The sequence below is a fragment of the Eublepharis macularius genome, chromosome 6, assembly GCF_028583425.1.
Source record: "Eublepharis macularius isolate TG4126 chromosome 6, MPM_Emac_v1.0, whole genome shotgun sequence".
NCBI lineage: Eukaryota > Metazoa > Chordata > Lepidosauria > Squamata > Eublepharidae > Eublepharis > Eublepharis macularius.
This window is the reverse complement of record NC_072795.1, coordinates 29346985-29364574: the sequence shown is the minus strand read 5'-3', so window position 1 is coordinate 29364574 and position 17590 is coordinate 29346985. Positions and strand designations below refer to the sequence as shown.

Sequence of the window (17590 nt, the reverse complement as noted above, 5' to 3'; positions counted from 1 at the left end):
GGCCTGCTTTTCTCCAATTGTGACTGTTAAAATGTCCCTTTTGTATTTTCAGCCACTCAAAATGCTTTTCTCCCTTGCAATTACAAGCCTGCTTTCCTTCTCAACGTTCTGGTCTAGTTTAATGGAGCATTTTAAATCACCTTCTGACAAAACATGATTCCTAAAGTAAGTTGTAACCAGCATAATAGACCACTATGTAACTGGATGTCATCAATATGTGGATGACACCCAACTCTATATCTAAGTTCCCCTGGTGATGCAATAGAGGCCTTGAGTTGCTACCCAACAGCTGCAGTAATTGGCTGAAAGTAAACAAATTGAAACTAAACCCAGACAAGATATAAATGGTGCTTCTTGGGAATCTGGAGATATTGAAGGATGTGTGCCCCACTTTTGATGGATTCAATTTACCCTTGCAGATTCATTTAAGAGCCATAGGGTCATATTGGATCCAGCACTGCTGCTAGAGAAGCAAGTTAATGCAGTCGTAAAAGAAATGCCTTCCGTCTAGCTCAGAAGTTGACCCACCACCTTGACACTCTGATCTGGCCACCTGGATTCACACTATGGTAATATCAAGATTCCTGTAATGCACTCTACATAGGCCTTCTCTCAAATTCAACTCAGAGACTCCAGCTGGTGCAGAATGCCTTCACTCCATTACTGGAAGCTAGATGGAGCATGCACGTTACTCCTATTCTGCAGTCACACTATTGGCTACCCATCAGTTACTAAGCTCATTTCAAGGTTTTGGCTATCCCATGCAATGCTCTTTATGGCCCCTCTCCCTATGTTCTGTCCCAGCAGTGAGAAAGGCAGACTATAAACTGTAACACATTAAAAAAAACTTATACTACCACAACCACCACTTACTCCCCCATACAACTCAAAGACCTTTAGGGAAATAAAGGTCTTCTAATTAGCCTGGAAGGCCTTCAAAGATGGGGCCACTCTACTTCCTGAGGAAGTCGGGTAACTGGGAACCAACCGTTGAAATGGTCTTCCTCCAGCTCCGAGCCAGCCAAACCTGTGAAAGCTTGACACAGCCCCCTCCTGGGTTAATGCCCTATGTAGGCCTCAAGTCACTTTTTCAATAATAAAGCATTGGTGCAGGTAATTTTAGACTTAACAGGCTTATTGAGGGCCCTTTAGATGGTAACGTGTACATCAAACATTAAACTACAGCTTACCTTTGTGCTTACAGACCTGAGCCAGTCATGAGCATCACTGGTAGGAAATGTCCTTTAGATACTCTGAGCCCAATTCATTTAGTTGGCTATTACTGTATTACTCAAATGTAAGACTAGGTTTTTCCTGCAGGCATGCCATAAAGGGGGGTTGGTCTTGCCTTTGTATACAAGTTATGTCCAATAGTACTTTGTGTGTATGTAATTGGGAGAGTGGAATCATACATTCAGGGTCACCTTCAAGTAAATACAACACTCTCATCAGTGTCCATATTTGTTGCTTCAAGGTTCCCACCCTTACTTCTCGGGCCTTGACTATGTCCCATTTTCATTTTGCATAAACTAACTTACTGTTTCCCTTTTCCCATTCTAGCCATTGAACTGCTCCTTAATGACTCATTAATACTACGTCTTCACTTGCTACTCATTTATCATGAGTAGGCAATAGTTAAGTGGCAGAGTACATGTTCCTAAACCGAATCCCCATTTCCCAAATCTACATTTATGATTTTAGATGTTTGTATTGAGGAAGACATCTGCTAGACAATTTTTGCTTGTTAACAATAAAATGAATTGTCCAAAGGCTTGCTAATACAAAGAACGGCCATCTGTACCCATCTGCCCTCCAGTATTCAAATCTTTCATATCCTCTTCTTCTCTACTTTTGCCTTGTATTGTGTATGAAACCACCAAGGCCTTTTCCGTGTTTTTTTTTTTCAATCTAGTCTGGTTATAAGCAGAAACAAGAACCTTCACCTTTTTAGCCAAATTGGACCCCCTTTCAGCTTTATTCCAGCCAGCTGAAAGCTCATCATTCTTGGATGCAGTGCGTTAAGAAATGCTTTAGTGCAACTTGTATTTACTTACAGAGCTGTAAAGAAGGGACATCCCCAACAGAATTCTATTAGAGAGATTTGATTTCTACAGCTATATAGACTGTATATAGACGCCCTTTGAAACCCCAAATATTTTAAAACTGGGTATTTTCAGAAGAGGCAAAAGATCTTGATCTGTAAGTAGTAGCTGACCCTAAATACTAGTGCTTATATCCAAGTACTGCATTTGTTTCTATATGGAAATCGTGAGTATTAGTCCTGGACATGCTTGGTCATGCTACAAATCATAGAAAAATATTTAACACAGTAGTAGTGACAATAAACTATCATTTTTAGCATGCTCTATTTCAGCTAAGTATACAGGATACCACCACCACCAGATGAGCCTGGTAACATTTTGCAAAAGGAATATAATCATAACTTCACACTGGTTGGAACCTTCTAGAACCCAGTACATTCACAGCAGAAGAATGCCCTGAAGCAAAGTTAACAGAAATTTAGAAGACTTGCCAGATGAGGTAATTTAGTTTCATTTGGAGTCATTTCTTTTTCCAGGAATGGTACTTTGTAATACTTAACTGTTTTGGTAGAGTATCATAGCTATGGTACAAGATTGCTACTATTCTAGTAACCAGAAAAGTTTGTTGTGTGTGTGAAAGATTAAGATATGATAATATGTATTAAACTGAAATTATGCTTATATTGCTTGTGTGGTTGTGTATTTGTTCAACTGAGCAGAAGGGAAAATATTTCACTGCAAAGTCATTTCCTTGGTTAAAATGATTAGTCAGTGGTAAGTATGATCTTGGAGGAATTAAATAATCAAGAGGAAAAGAAACTATGGGATAAACCAGAAAACCGGTTTTTGACTGCGTTATGACATGCAGGTAGGTGCTGAAAAACAGTGTCAAAAAAAAGCAAAGCAATTACAGAATTAAACATATACAGTGGCTTTGTTCTACTCGATTACCCATTCAAGTGAAGATCGCAGTATCAGAATCTACACATTTGTTCAGTTAAAGACACTTACACCGATATAACATTGTTGTAAGTTTTAATGTTTATTTTCCCCAAGACAGCCTAGCCTGCATTCTACTTGGATAAATTTCACAAGCTAGTTTTCTGCTGCATCTAGTTTTAAACTTTTAACCATGTTTCTGATGACAAGAAATGCTGCAAAAATACTCTAGTCCAACAAAGAGTTATGATCACAAAATAATCTTTATCCATTCTACTGCGTTTCAGAATTACCAGCTGATTTTAAAAAAAACACAAGGTAGATATAGATGCTAATGGTGGCTAACCTGGTATGTTTTCTTATAGCAAACTGTTGTTCATGCAACACTTGTGCTCAAAGGGGAAGGCACAGCATTTCCTACAATGAGCCACCTTATAAAGAGTTCTCCTTTTTTTACATATTAGTAATGTCACTTTTAATTTAGTGTGCAGAACCTCAAAACTGAGGTATTATTCCAATTATAAAAAACACTTGCATTAGGTATGCAAGTTAAGAATACAAAGTTCTCTCTAAAGTGGCTCAAAATAGATTGTTCATGGCTGCCTACATCTAAAGATAAAAAGTCTAGAACAATTGGACAGATTAGGTGGTATTATTAACTGTGTTCAAACCATGACTTGATTTGTACATCTATTCACATCTCTTATCCAATCTTTATTCAGCAGTACATATGCACCAAATTTTATTTTGAGGTTTCCATATCATTTTCATAGAAAACAAAGTTTGAAAACAAATAACATTGAAACACAGCACAGTATCCTACCACAACAAAAACAGCTGGTTACAAGACTTAACAAAATCTAAAAATGAGCTATGCTGTAGATTACCACATGCAAAAATAGCTGTATGTCATCTCTGAAAATGAAAAAGGGTGGTAAGTATTTTACTGATTTCTAGAACTATGGCAATTTGTGTACTGCAACACAATAGTTGGAAGAGGGAAATGTGTGTATGGATTTCATGCAAAAGTCTACACAAATTAGTTCTGATGATATGGAAAGCTTTTTTTGTAACACAGATCTGGTGCAAATGCACAGGGAAGCCTTCCTCCAAGTTTTCTGACTTTACAAGCAATTAGTAATAAGCCATACAGAAAAGAAAATAACTAAATTAAAAAGGGGGAAAAAACAGGCTGCAGGAGTAAAACCATAGTCTGCTGCTAAACCGGTCTCTGTTTTCGTGTCCAGTGTTAACACTTATGCACTCCTTTTGATGATTGACTAGGGTTATTATCAGCCCCCTGAAGGCAAATCAAGCTTGCATGCGTTCACATACAGCATCACAACCACACTCTCGTACACACCCCACTCCATGACTAGGAGTTTGCTTCATGAGCAAAGAGCCCCAAATCTGAAACACACACGTGGCCCCACAGCACTGAGTCCAGCCATTCACTCAATGTTGTCCATTCACACGGTGCTTCATAGCAAGGCCTGGGCTCATTCTCCTTGGACTTATATGGGCATCCTATTCTCCTTTATGCTTACATGGCTTGATGATGGTATAGTACTGCATTTCCCCCCCACTTTTGCGCTAATTAAGTCAATGTTCCTCCTCAGGCACTCAAGATCTTTTGACCTGTAGCCCTTTTTTCCTTTGAACAACCTATATAAGCATTCAGTGTGAAGTTTTTCATTACATTTTGCCACTCACTCTCACTCGCACCCACTCGCCATCTTGACTTCATTCGGGCTTTTCTGTGATTCCAAATGAAATCTTCACATTTTCTTTCCCGATTTAATGCAGCAGCGGATCCCATGAGCCAAGCTTGATGGATCAAACCTTTTTTTATTCAGTGCTGCATTGTACCTAACTTCCAAAATACCACTCTAGAACTGGAACCCTTCTGCAGGTACATTGGCAGATGAATTGAAACCAAATGTTCCACCTTGTATTGCCTCTGGAACAAGGCTTGGATCTTCATCTATCTGTAAATAAACCACAAAAAACAGAAATAAGAACTGTAACATCCAGCTCAAGACATATCATATTTATCACTATATATCATCATGAAATGACTGGCCCCCAATGCAAGCAGTAAAACCAAGCCAGACAATGTGAAGAGACTCTACATACTCAGGGGACTCCAAATACAAAAATCCTATTTTATAAACAGTAACATTTGATATGACTGAGATTAGATTACATAGTTACTTACATCATCTGAAGAGAAGAACTGATCAATGATCTCATAAGCCAGTTTGTAGATGTCTTCATTTTCATGATTTTGTAACTGTTCAATTTTCTCCAGCCCTATAAGAGTTTAGAAAAATGAATGGAACGCCAGACTTAGCTTTATAAAAGCAAACTAAGAAATAATTCCTTCCCAGAATGTTTAGAGCCATTTCTCAAAATATTAAGAATATGTACATTTCTCCAGAGAAATATTCCCATATCAGTTACAATACATGATAGTTATGAAGAAACCTAACTAGTAAGTTCACATCTCAAACACCTTTGTGTCATTAGCCAAGCATTCACTCATACCTCCACATTCTTCAATAAGGTTGGCTATGGTTTCTGACTCATCTTCAGCCATTTTTAATATATTACTTAGTCCATCCAGCACTACTTGTACAACCTGAGCATCTTTTACTGTTAACAAGTTGCAAAAGGGAGGAATTACATTTTGTTGAATTAGGTATGCCACCTAGAAAAACAAAAAAGTACATTAATCAAGTTACAATTGAAGAGAAGGACATATATGGAAGAGCAGAAGAATAGCATTTAAAAACATACATAAATGTTCTCAGTACACAAAACATTATCTTGTTAAAGAAGTAGCAGTTACTAAAATTAGTCTCCCCTAATAAAAAAAATTACTTAATTTATACCACGTTTCTCCCCAATGGGTACCCAAATTAGCTTACTGCCTTCTCCTCTCCTCCATTTTTCTCCTAACAACAACCCTGTGAGGAATGTGAGTGTGTGAGTGTGTGACTGGCCCAAGGGCACCCCAAGAGCTTCCCTGGCAGAGCAGAAATTCAAACCTGGGTCCCAGATCCTAGTCCAATACTCTAGCCACTATATCATGACCTTATCTATAAGTTAGTTTGGGCTACTTAGAAAAGACAGGGTAAAAACATTTCTGAATCTAATAGTGACAACAGGGCCAGCCACAATTACAATTTAGGATTCTGCAAACTCAAAAGGTACTCAAAAAATTCACACAAACTCTAATGTGGTAATAACTCCCTCCCAAGAGAATAGCAACTTCAAAAATCCATACGCACTTTCTCCTTGCTGTAACAGAAGGTCCAACAATTATTCCATAAGGTTTTTTGTAGAAAATTCTGAAAAGCAGCTGTGATTTATCCCTTATTCTAATGGGTCATCTAGACCCAAGGTATCCCATTTCAAAATGTTTCTTTTTCAGAAAATCAGTCACTTCCACAATCCTGAGCGTAATACTTTTCAATAATGTCATTTCACACATCCAGCAGTTGATGGGTTGGATCAAGGGTTTCCAACCTCCAAGTAGGGCCTGGAGCTCTCTCTCAGCATTGTAACTTCTTATCTCCAGACTGCAGAGATTAGTTCCCCTTTTTAAGTAATGCCCAGGAAGTTCTTTTCTTCTTGCTACATCAAGATGGCTCATCCAGGAAGCAACGAGGAGCATGAATGGCTTGCACAAGGGGGTTGCAGGTAGCAATTAGGGTGAAAAATCCTCAACAGTATAGAAATATCCTTAGAGGGTAGTCATTGTAATGGCATTGCCGTTCTTTTGTATTTCAACTAGGGAGGTGCATGGGGTACAGAAGAGCCCCCCCCCCACCACTCCTTTAAGCCCCACTCTTTGGTCTTGGTCCCAAGCAGGTCCTTCCATTTCAGCTCATTCCACATCAGACTACTGTTATTTTAAACTAAGAATTTTTTTACATATGTTTCTCCTCTTTTTTGTGCAAGGCTAACAGGCATTATTTCATTTTCTCCTAGAACACACGAGGAGCTGCCATTTAGAATGGGAGAGCCAGCCCTAATTGGGGAGGGGGATGTTTGTAATCGGAGTAAGGCAGTCCCTTTGATCGCCTGCTTTGTGCAGGCTGAGGAGCCATCTGGGCAAAAAGAGGGTTTTACCATCTGGTCTCCTGAAATTTTTATTTTGCATTGTAAGTGAAATTTCTCTGGCAGCAGCAGGAGGTGTAAATATACCACTCAGAAGCAGCCATGAGATTTCAGTCACCATTTTGGTTTCAAAAGCATCCCATCAGAACACTAAATCATCAACCTTACATTGTGCTATGGGGAATATGCATAGAGTTTAGTGCCTTCTCTCAAGCTTCCCCAGTCTACAGCCCGTTGGTATCTGCTTCTACTCCATCCAGGAGCGGGTAAGGAGAAAGCAGTAACTAATGGGGAGGGAGATAGTGCTGGTGGCAAGGAGTGGAAATGTATTTCTTCTCCCCTGCAATTTCTTATGGGTCATTCTACTTTCTTTAAATAATGGATGTGAAGAATGTGGGTAATCAATTTTAAGATAAAAATTGGTGTATTGTGGTAGACTTTCTAGCTTTGATACCAAAGAGGTTTGTTCATTTTAAATGCAGATTGACCCTTCATGTGTGTTCCTAGTTCTTGCTTTAAGTTGCATTATCCAGTACACCCAGAATGTTTACAATGATTTTAATTTAGTCTGTTCCCAGTAGGCATAGATAATTTAAAAATTAACCAGAAGAAATATTGAATATACAAAGAACAAGGTACATATAACTTTAAAGACTACTATACTGGACATGATGAATTTAATTTTACCAATGAATGGAAACAAGGCACATAACAAATGATCATCATGATACATTATTATTCTTAATATGAATCCATGTCGCAGCTCCAGTTCTTTGATCAATTCCTTTCACTGTCCCCTCCTGCAGGGCTGTTAAATCTGCCACTGCTTCATTAAGCTTCCTCAGTAGAGGCCTACACATTGTGGCAGGACCTTCTAAAATGTGCTGGCAAGGTATCCTCTCAGGTTTTAGGACACAGTGCAGGGCAGAACCATTTAATACAACATTTCATTAGATATATTGTAGTTGTGTTTTTAAAAATGGCTAATATTTTATTTGAAATTGGTATATTTGTATTTTTTTAGACATCATTATTAGCTGCCCTGAGCTTCTCAGCAAAAAGGTAAGACTATTTTTTTAAAAAAAATTAATTTAAATAGTAACGTTCCCTCAAGAGAGTCTCTAGGACAGTAAAAAATCCTGGCCACAACTCAGCTAAAGCTATGTTCTTTTAAGTCGCAATGAATTCACCTTCAGAGAAGAGCGTGGCCCATGTTAGAGCACTAACAGAAGGTCACAGGTGCAGTGGTATCTTCAATTAAAAGGATTTCAGGTAGCAGGTGATGGGGGGGGGACTGTAATTTATTCAGTAACACTTCCTTCTCAAATGCACACAAGTTCAATAGTCAACCAAGCTTTACTCACCTGATCTTTTCTTCCACTGATTGTCAGGTTGCTTATGGCCCAAGCAGCTTCTTTTTGTGTACCAAAATCACCCTAAAAGTAACAACACATAATTAATCCCTCCACATGCCACCCTTCCTACAGCATGCATTTTCCAACTCAGAACGTATGCATTACACCTAGAAAAGCCATGTATGTCTATCAACAAGTCTGACCAAAAGGCAGTAGAGGTGATACCAACCCTCTTCCCTCATTTCCCTAAGCTAGCCCACAAGCTAACCTAGAACAGATATCACAGATGAGACTGGCATACATTAACTCACAATGAGCCAGCTGGGGATTAGATAAACTTTTGACAGGGTTAGGAGGATCTACGCATTTTGATACCTCTTTTCCTACAGCCTATGTGATCCTTCTGTCAGAGGAGCCAGGAATTGTCCACTCTTGCTCACTACTCAGGGAGTTCTCAAGTATACAGAATGGCAGGAATTAGAGCACCGGACCCTCCATCTTAAACAAGGTACTAGAATTGTCTACCCACTGCCAATCAGAAGGGAGATCCAAGGGCAGAATTACATGTTGTGAGAGAAAGTTTAACCTTGTTTACCCCTCAAAAAAGAGTGGTGCTTTAGCTAGGGAGAACTGATAGGCAGGAGTAGATGCTAAACCCTTCATCCAGCTACCAATCCTTCCCTATGAATCTCTCCCAAATCATTTTTTAAAAAAAACTGCTTCTTACCCCCTGCAAGATTCTAAGAGAGGAGGGAAAGCAGTGAAGGAGAGGGAGATCTACAGAGGTGAATTTAGAAGTATAGAAAGAGCTGCAGGCAGCTAACAAATTTAAAACAAATTAAATTATCATCTTAAAAGCCATTAAAACCAACACATAAACACATCATTAAAACAATTTAGAATATATATATATATAAACGATAAAAAATAGTTTAAAACATTGGGGAAGGAAGAGGGATTACTGAGGGAATGACAAATGAAACAAAAAAGTCTTCACCCTGTTGGCAGAAGACTGCAACAGAAGGGGACAGGCAAATCTGTTTGGGAAGAGTGTTTCAGAGTTTTAGTGCCGCTACTGAGAAGGCCTTCTACTCATCTTAGAAGCCAAAGGTAGTAGGTTCCCACCTTCATTCTATTTACCAAATAAATGTGAAGATGAAAAGTAGTCAGGGCTGTTTTGTATTGGTACTAAGTAAGATGTTAGGTAAAAAAAATCCAAACACTTTAGCCATCTTCTGCGGTGGTGGAAGATGAAGAGGTGTATCTAGCAGAATCTTCTTTCCCCTTAATTTATAAGCATGAATAAGGAAGAGGTGCCAGCATAATGATCAAATAATTTTCTGTTATATAAATAATTACCTGAACAAAAAGATGGCATTCATTGTTTTATCTGCCTGTCACTAGAACAGCACTCTCCAACCTCTTTAAGCCTGTGGGCACTTTTGGAATTCTGACACAGGGTGGTGGGCACAACCACAAAATGCTGCCACAGGAGGCAAAGCCCTCCCCCCGCCCCCAGGTAAAAGTCCAAGTGCAGGGAGAAGGGGGTAATTAAAAATATATATACTGGAAAAGATGAGTGAGAGAAAATAAAGCCAACACTGTATGGAAGCTACCACTGAAACAATGCTATTTTAATGCCCAGCCAACCAGATCTCCAGTGGCCAATTAGAAGCTCTGCTGGGCAAGTGCTGCATGTGGCCCCACCTACTTTTTAAACACACCTGACGAGTGCCAGGAAAAGTGTTGGCAGGTGCCATAGCACCCATGAGCACCATAATGGGGACCCCTGCTCTAGAAGGTAAAATCAATCCCATCCCATCTGGTGGAAATTCCTGTATACTTTCCTGTAGAAGTAATGCCATTTGTACAGCTAGTTATATACTATGGAGTAGGATTTGGCATTTTTAAAAATGTGATTGAAAGGCGCACATAAGTGTTAGCAGAACATACATTCAGATGCATTTGACTGCTCTCATGTAGAAGCTGAAAGGATTGCTATCTGCAACTGCCTACAGCCATAACTCATCAAATCATTTTCTCTCTATAAAATGTAATTCTAAATTCTTGGACCTCTTATATCCTTATAATTCTTAAAATTACCCCAACTGTGAGTCCTTTGGAGGCAGAAAGATGTGTACCTGGAAAGACTGCTGTAAGCCATTCTGAACATAAGAGTAGTCTATAAATCAGCACAAGTATCTAAAGATAAGATTCAATAATGTGCAAGAGTTTCCTATACAACAAATAGTCTAATACAGTGAAAAATATGCTTTGTAATATTGGGGAGGGGGGGGTCTAACCTTATCTAAGAGGTGAATTATCATTGGAACAAGGTTTGCATCTATCACAGCCTGAACTTGCTGCTGATTTCCTGCAGTGATGTTAGATAGGAACCATACAGCTTCCTGCAACAAAAAGTGTAATTTTAAAATACTAGAAATACCACAAACAATCGAAGTATGAGTTGACCTCTGAAAGTTAAATGCATTCACAGAGCACAATAAGAGCACAATTCAGCTAAGCTTAATATTTAAATCCTACATTTAGCACTTTTTTAAAATTCAACTTAAAATCTGCATAACTTTTCAAATTAGTTTGTCATTTCAGACCTTGCATCAAATCAATGTTAGCATAAATCACCATTTCCCACTTCAAGCCAGTGTTTCTAATTGCAGTTTGCCAGCCAATCACAAACAGCAGCTTGTCAAATTTCTTAACTATGGTTTGTCATGATGCCTAATTTGAGCCAAATAAAGTATTTTATGCCAAGAACTGGGCACTTAAATATTCTACCCACACGAGTACCGATCTCAGTGGCAAGAGCAACGGAAGATTTTATATGATTGACTTAAGGAAGAATGAAAGAATTTAGAATTTCTGTGTGTTTAGGAGTATGAATCAATTTGTAAGGTGTTGCTATCTTAACTTCAGTGCTATCTGCCAACACATGAGCTGGCTTAGAACCTAAAACTCCAGGCACACTACATTTTCAGGCATCAGCTGCAACACTGAACATACTGTATAAATCTTTAAAAAGAATTTAGTACATGGCATGCCTGTTTAAAGGCTGGATTTCATAATGCCATTTTTTTAAAATAGCAAATGAGCAAGAAAGGTATAATGGCATAGAGCCTTTTACATAAAGCAAGCAGAAAGTGTCAGAAAGCACAAAACTTGCATTTATTTATTTATTTACTTAATTCATTTATACCACATCTTTCACTCCAATGGGGACCCAAAGCGGCTTATAACATTCTCCTCTCTTCCATTTTATCCTCACAATAACCTAGTGAGGTAGGTTAGGCAGAGCGTGTGTGACTGGCCCAAAGACACCCAGCAAGCTTCCACAGCAAAGCAGGGATTTGAGCTTTGTCATTAGAGGACAGTTAGGGGTAGGCCCCCTGCAAATTTGGTGAAATTTGGTCAAAAAGTGACCACCACCACCCCCGGCCACTGGACAGCCCTGAATTGAGTTTCCCAAAGGAAACAATGGCCAAATTTTACTGATTTTTTTTTTTTTTTGCTTTACCAAACCGAACTGGAGAATGAATTCAGTATTCAAAGGGTGCCGATTTTTTTTTCTTCAATTCAGTATTACCGAACTGAATCAACTGAATTTTTTTCCTGTGCACACCCCTACACTGAAGCCACAGATCTGGGATCAAAAACAAACCAAATGAGAGGCGGTTCCTCACAAGACTGTAAGAAGAGTTGATCACCGCAAGGAACCCTTATCAATTGTACATAAATCACAATAAATCAATGCTAGTACCAATAACGTATAAACTGTAATAATTCTCTCTCACATCAATCATAATAGTTCATTCTCATATACAATCAATTATGTCAATAAATATCATCTGAATACACAGTCGTGAAGTCCTTAGTTCACAGGCGTAATCAGACCGTCTGTCTCCAACAGAGCCTTCCTGTGGCCATGCAGTCTATTGCCTCAGAGATAGAAATTCAAGAATTCAAAATTTGGCAATTACTCCATGGACGTTGAAAATCATGGCCAAGCAACCCAGAGGTTAGAGATCCTGATTAGAAAATAAGGAGGTTGAAGTCTTGAGACTGGAACTGTGGACAGTCCAAACTTTTTAGATGGTAGAAAGTTGTGAGGTGGAGTACAAGATCTCAGAAAACCACAGGGTTCTCTGGGCAGCAGACAGCCTGTGAACTAAGGACTTCACGACTGTGTATTCAGATGATATTTATTGACATTATTGATTGTATATGAGAATGAACTATTATGATTGATGTGAGAAAGAATTATTACAGTTTATACGTTATTGGTACTAGCATTGATTTATTGTGATTTATGTACAATTGATAAGGGTTCCTTGTTGTGATCAACTCTTCTTACAGATCTGGGATCAGCAACCTATGCTCTAGAGCAAAATGTGGCTCAGTACAGAACCAAAATGGCTACTTTTAAAAAAATGAAATCTTAAGTTCAAGATATATTAGAGGGTAAGCTGGATCCTCGAAAAACCAGTATGTGAAAGGAATGGCAGGCAAAGACCATGGGACTAAACAGCTTCTTAGAGATGCTTTACAGATAGAGAAATGACAGAGGTGAACAGCTGCCAGTAATCCTGGTACAAATCACATGCATATTTATAGCCAATGCACTAAAACACCTGTGCTGGATGCTCCAGTATATATTTATTTACCTATGGTGAGACATCGCGTGTGCCACTTCCTAATTAAAGGGACTGCTCAAATATTTCCATGAATATTGCATCAGGACAAGGAGCTTGACTGAAAAGACTGCTGCTGAACCTGCCGGGGGGGGGGGACGGGACTTGAAGCAGAATCCTATGCACTAAAGCAACGGAGCAGCTTGTCAAAACTAACTGTTGGCCTGCCAATTAATTATCCTACTATATAAAAGGCTAAGCATATTCAAGACGCTTAGGCAGAGGTTCTTTCTCTAGGCATCCCGTCACGTCCACTTGGCTCCCACTCGCCACAGCCAGCTCCCCTTGCTCCCCTAAAAGCACTCTGCAGCCAGAGGGAGCCAAGTGCGTGGGCAGTGGTGAGAGGGACAAGGAGCCTATTGCTGCTGCCAGCTCCCTCTGACTGGGTAGGGGAGCAAGGGGAGCCCACTGGCAGGGGTGAGAGGGACGAGCTGATCACTGCTGCTAGCTCCCTCTGCCTGCCGCCAGTACAATCAGTTCCCTCTCGCTTCTGCCCGCATGTTTGGCTCCATCTAGCTGCAGAGTGCTTTTAAGGGAGCAAGAGGAGCCAGTGGCAGCAAGAGGGAGTCAATTGAGTTAGACAAGATGCCTAGAGAAAGAACCTCTGCCAGGGAGAAAGGGCCTTTGGACACTTACCGTGAAGGGTCCTTCTCCTCTGAGGTTAGGAGGACATCCTGGGTGTTTTCCCACCAACCTATCGGGGAGGCAGGAAGTTGAAAACTCTTCCTCTTCCTGTAGTGTATGGATGGGAACACCCCCTCAGGGCTCAGTTCGGGATGTTCCCCTCAGCAGTCCTTATCTAAACATAACTATCCTATAACAGTAACAGGAAAAACTTTTGGAAAGAATTGTTAGTCAACTTATCAACGAGAAAGATATAAGGTATCTATTACCCTATCCGAATCAGTGATCAAAGGGTGAAGCAAACAGAGAAAACGAAAGAGAACTGGGACGAAGACCTTGGGAGGGCAGGATGTCCTCCTAACCTCAGAGGAGAAGGACCCTTCACGGTAAGTGTCCAAAGGCCCTTTCTCCCTCTGAGGCGGAGGACATCCTGGGTGCTCCCAAAGCAGTCCCGAAAGGTTCAGGGTGGGATGAGGTCTTCGTCTTCCATAACGTGTTGTAGCACTCTCCTGCCAAACGCCGCATCCGCCGACGCGTAGGTGTGAAGGCAGTAGTGCTTGATAAAGGTCGAAACGGAAGACCAAGTAGCCGCCTTACAGATGTCTTCCACTGAGGCATTCCTCCGTATGGCCGCATTAGTTGCTGCACTCCTAGCCGAATGGGCAGTAATTCCCTCTGGAATGTCCAATTTAAGGGCTTTGTATGCCTCTCTGATGCAGGCCTTGACGCTGTAAGCTATGGCAGAAGAGGACAGACGTTGCCCCAATCTTGGTTTAGAAATGTTAATGAACAGAGAGTCCGTCTGTCGTATGGGCTCTGTCCTGATAATGTATGCCTTTAATGTTCTCCTGACATCTAGATTATGCCAGTCCTTTTCCTTTGGATGCCTTGGGTCTGGACAAAAGGATGGGAGGTTAATCTCCTGTTCTCGATGAAACTTTGAGAAGGCTTTGGGCAGAAAAGTCGGGTCAGTCCTTAAAACTACTTTATCTTTGTGGAAAATACACAAGTCCGGTCTTACTGAGAGTGCGCCTAGCTCGGAAACACGCCTTGCCGACGTGATTGCTACTAGGAAGATGGTCTTTAGTTTCAGCCATCTTAGAGAAATGTCTTTCACTGGCTCAAAGGGATGTTTGGTGAGCGCGGACAGAACAACATGAAGACGCCATGTTGGGAAACGATGAAGTGTGGGAGGACTCAATATCGTAGCACCCCGAAGGAACTGTCGTATATGGGGATGAGCTGCCATAGGTACCTTTCCCATTCTAGGAATGATGGTGCTGATAGCGGCTACCTGTTTCCTTAATGTAGCCGGTTTCAGGCCCCTATCAAGACCCTCCTGGAGGAAGCCCAAAATGACAGTAGTCGATGGACAAAGAGGATCTACCTTCTTGCGACGGCACCAGCGAACGTAGGCTTTCCAAGTGGAGTTGTATATTCTCTGAGTAGACTTCTTTCTTGAAGCTAGAATGGTGTCTACGACTTGTGAACTGTATCCCTCCTTTATGAGCGATCCCCGTTCAATCTCCACCCGGTCAAGGACCACCATTCTGGGTCCGGATGCCAGATTGGTCCCTGTAGAAGGAGATCTGGTCGCACTGGTAGATGGAATGGGGGATGGTCTGCAAGGCAAAGTAGCGTTGGGAACCACGGTCTCCTTGGCCAGTAGGGTGCCACCAGGATCACGGTGGCCTTTTGTTCCTGTATCTTTCGGAGCACTTTCGGGAGGAGTGGTAGAGGCGGGAAGGCATACAAAAGTCCTCTGGGCCAGTCTGATGTCAAAGAGTCCGTACCCTCCGCCTTGTGATGAAAGTATCTGGTGAAGTATCTTGAGGTCTGGTGATTTAGGGGCGATGCAAACAGATCCACTACCGGACTGCCCAAGCGAGCCGAGATGAGTCTGAACGTCTCCTTGTTGATCGACCATTCTCCCGGATGCAAGGTCTCCCGGCTCAACCAATCCGCCTGAACATTGCAAGAACCCTTTATGTGTTCCGCCCGTAGCGAACGGAGCTTGATTTCCGCCCAACTGATGATGCAGTTCGCTTCGTTCTGAAGCCGGGAGGATTTGGATCCTCCTTGCCTGTTGATATAAGTTTTGGCTGCCACATTGTCCGTACGTATGAGAACATGTGTCAGAGGTATCAGTTGGTTGAAATGTGTCAGAGCTAGAAATATAGCTCTCAGTTCTAGTACGTTGATTGGCAATGTCCGTTCTGTCTGAGACCAGACCCCTTGAACTGGAGTTTTGTCCATGGTCGCTCCCCAGCCCGTTAGGCTGGCATCCGTGAAGATTTGAGTGTATCGTGGAGTGAGGAAACTCTTGCCCTGTCGGAGGTTGTCCCGGCACGTCCACCATCTGAGGCTGTCTTTGACCCCGCGGGGAACCTGTACTTTGATTGCCTGTTTCTGAGCTATCTGAAACTGGTAAGGTCTCAGCAGAGCCTGCAGAGGTCTGGAGTGAAAACGACCCCAATAGATAGCTTCTGTGTTGGACACGAGGAGGCCCATTAGCTTGGTCAGTTCCATGAGAAGTGATCGTTGTTGTTTGATGACAGTCGATGCTAGGTGTTTGGTCTTTATTATCTTCTCCTCGGGAAGGGTGAAAGTGCCCTCTCGAGTGTCTATAATCAGACCTAGATGTTCTAGTCTCTGGGATGGTTGCAGATGACACTTGTTCCTGTTGACCAGGAATCCATGACTCTCTAGGAACTGAATCACCGTCTGAGTGTCCCTGAAGGAGGTGGCTTTGGACCCCGATCTGATGAGGATGTCGTCGAGGTACGGATGTAATTGTAGGCCCCTCTCCCGCAGTCTGAGAACCGGCACGATGAGTAGTTTCGTGAAGACACGTGGAGCCGTTGCCAGGCCGAAGGGCATTGCCCGAAACTGAAAGTGTATGTTTCCGACGCAGAACCTGAGGAATCGTCGATGGGGCAGGGCTATCGGAACATGTAGATATGCTTCCGTCAGGTCTATTGATGTCATATAGTCCCCCTGACGTAAAGCCTCTGCGATGGACCTCAGTGTCTCCATCCTGAAGTGTCGGAGTTTTATGAACCGATTCACGTATTTCAGATCTAGAATCGACCTCCAATCGCCATTCCTCTTCGGGACGGTGAAGAAAATTGAGTAAACCCCTGTTCCTCTTTCGTGTTGAGGAACTGGTTCTATAGCTCTGATGTTGATGAGATGTTGAATAGCTTTGATCGTAATTGCGCGTCTGTTTGGGTCTCTTTTGAGAGGAGAGACCAGAAACCTTTCCGGTGGGTGAGAGGCAAATTCTATTAAGTAGCCAGATGAGACGATCTCCAAAGCCCAGGCATCCGCTTGGGAATCCAGCCAGGCCTGGCGGAAAAGAAGCAGTCTCCCCCCCACCGGAATGTCCTTCGAGTCAGGGCTTCTGTCCTTTATCCTCCACGTCTGGTCTATAGTTGCGGCCTCCTAGTTGTTTGTGTGGTCTGTTTCCGAAATTCCCCTTGCGGGATTGAGGTCTCTGTAGGTTCCAGGGTCGCTTTGTGTCCTGTCTAGGCCTAGGAAGAGTGTGATTCGTTCTGAAGGTTTGGAACTGGAAGGATCGCCGGTCGTTCCTTCTCAGGGACCTGGGCAAGGCCCTCTTTTTGTCTTTTGTTTCCACCAGGATCTTATCTAGGTGGTCTCCAAATAGCTTTTTTCCTTGGTAGGGGTAGGACGTCAGGATCACTTTTGACTGGATATCCGCTGGCCACGCTCTGATCCACAGAAGGCGTCGTGCGACCGTGGTGGAAGCCATCGCCCGAGAGCAGAAGGATAAGGCGTC

General features: G+C 41.8%; 1 protein-coding gene across 1 annotated transcript in view; it reads right to left on the bottom strand.

Moving 5' to 3' along the window:
* Positions 1-3060: 3060 nt before the first annotated feature.
* Positions 3061-17590, bottom strand: part of KPNA4 (karyopherin subunit alpha 4) — a 37073-nt gene continuing 22543 nt past the window's right edge. The window contains exons 13-17 of the mRNA XM_054982437.1: positions 10765-10869; positions 8471-8542; positions 5529-5691; positions 5200-5294; positions 3061-4969 (exon numbers count right to left, since the gene is read on the bottom strand). Of these exons, the coding sequence (XP_054838412.1) occupies positions 4871-4969; positions 5200-5294; positions 5529-5691; positions 8471-8542; positions 10765-10869 (534 nt within the window). The 3' untranslated portion in view covers positions 3061-4870. The remainder of the gene's footprint in view (positions 4970-5199; positions 5295-5528; positions 5692-8470; positions 8543-10764; positions 10870-17590) is intronic.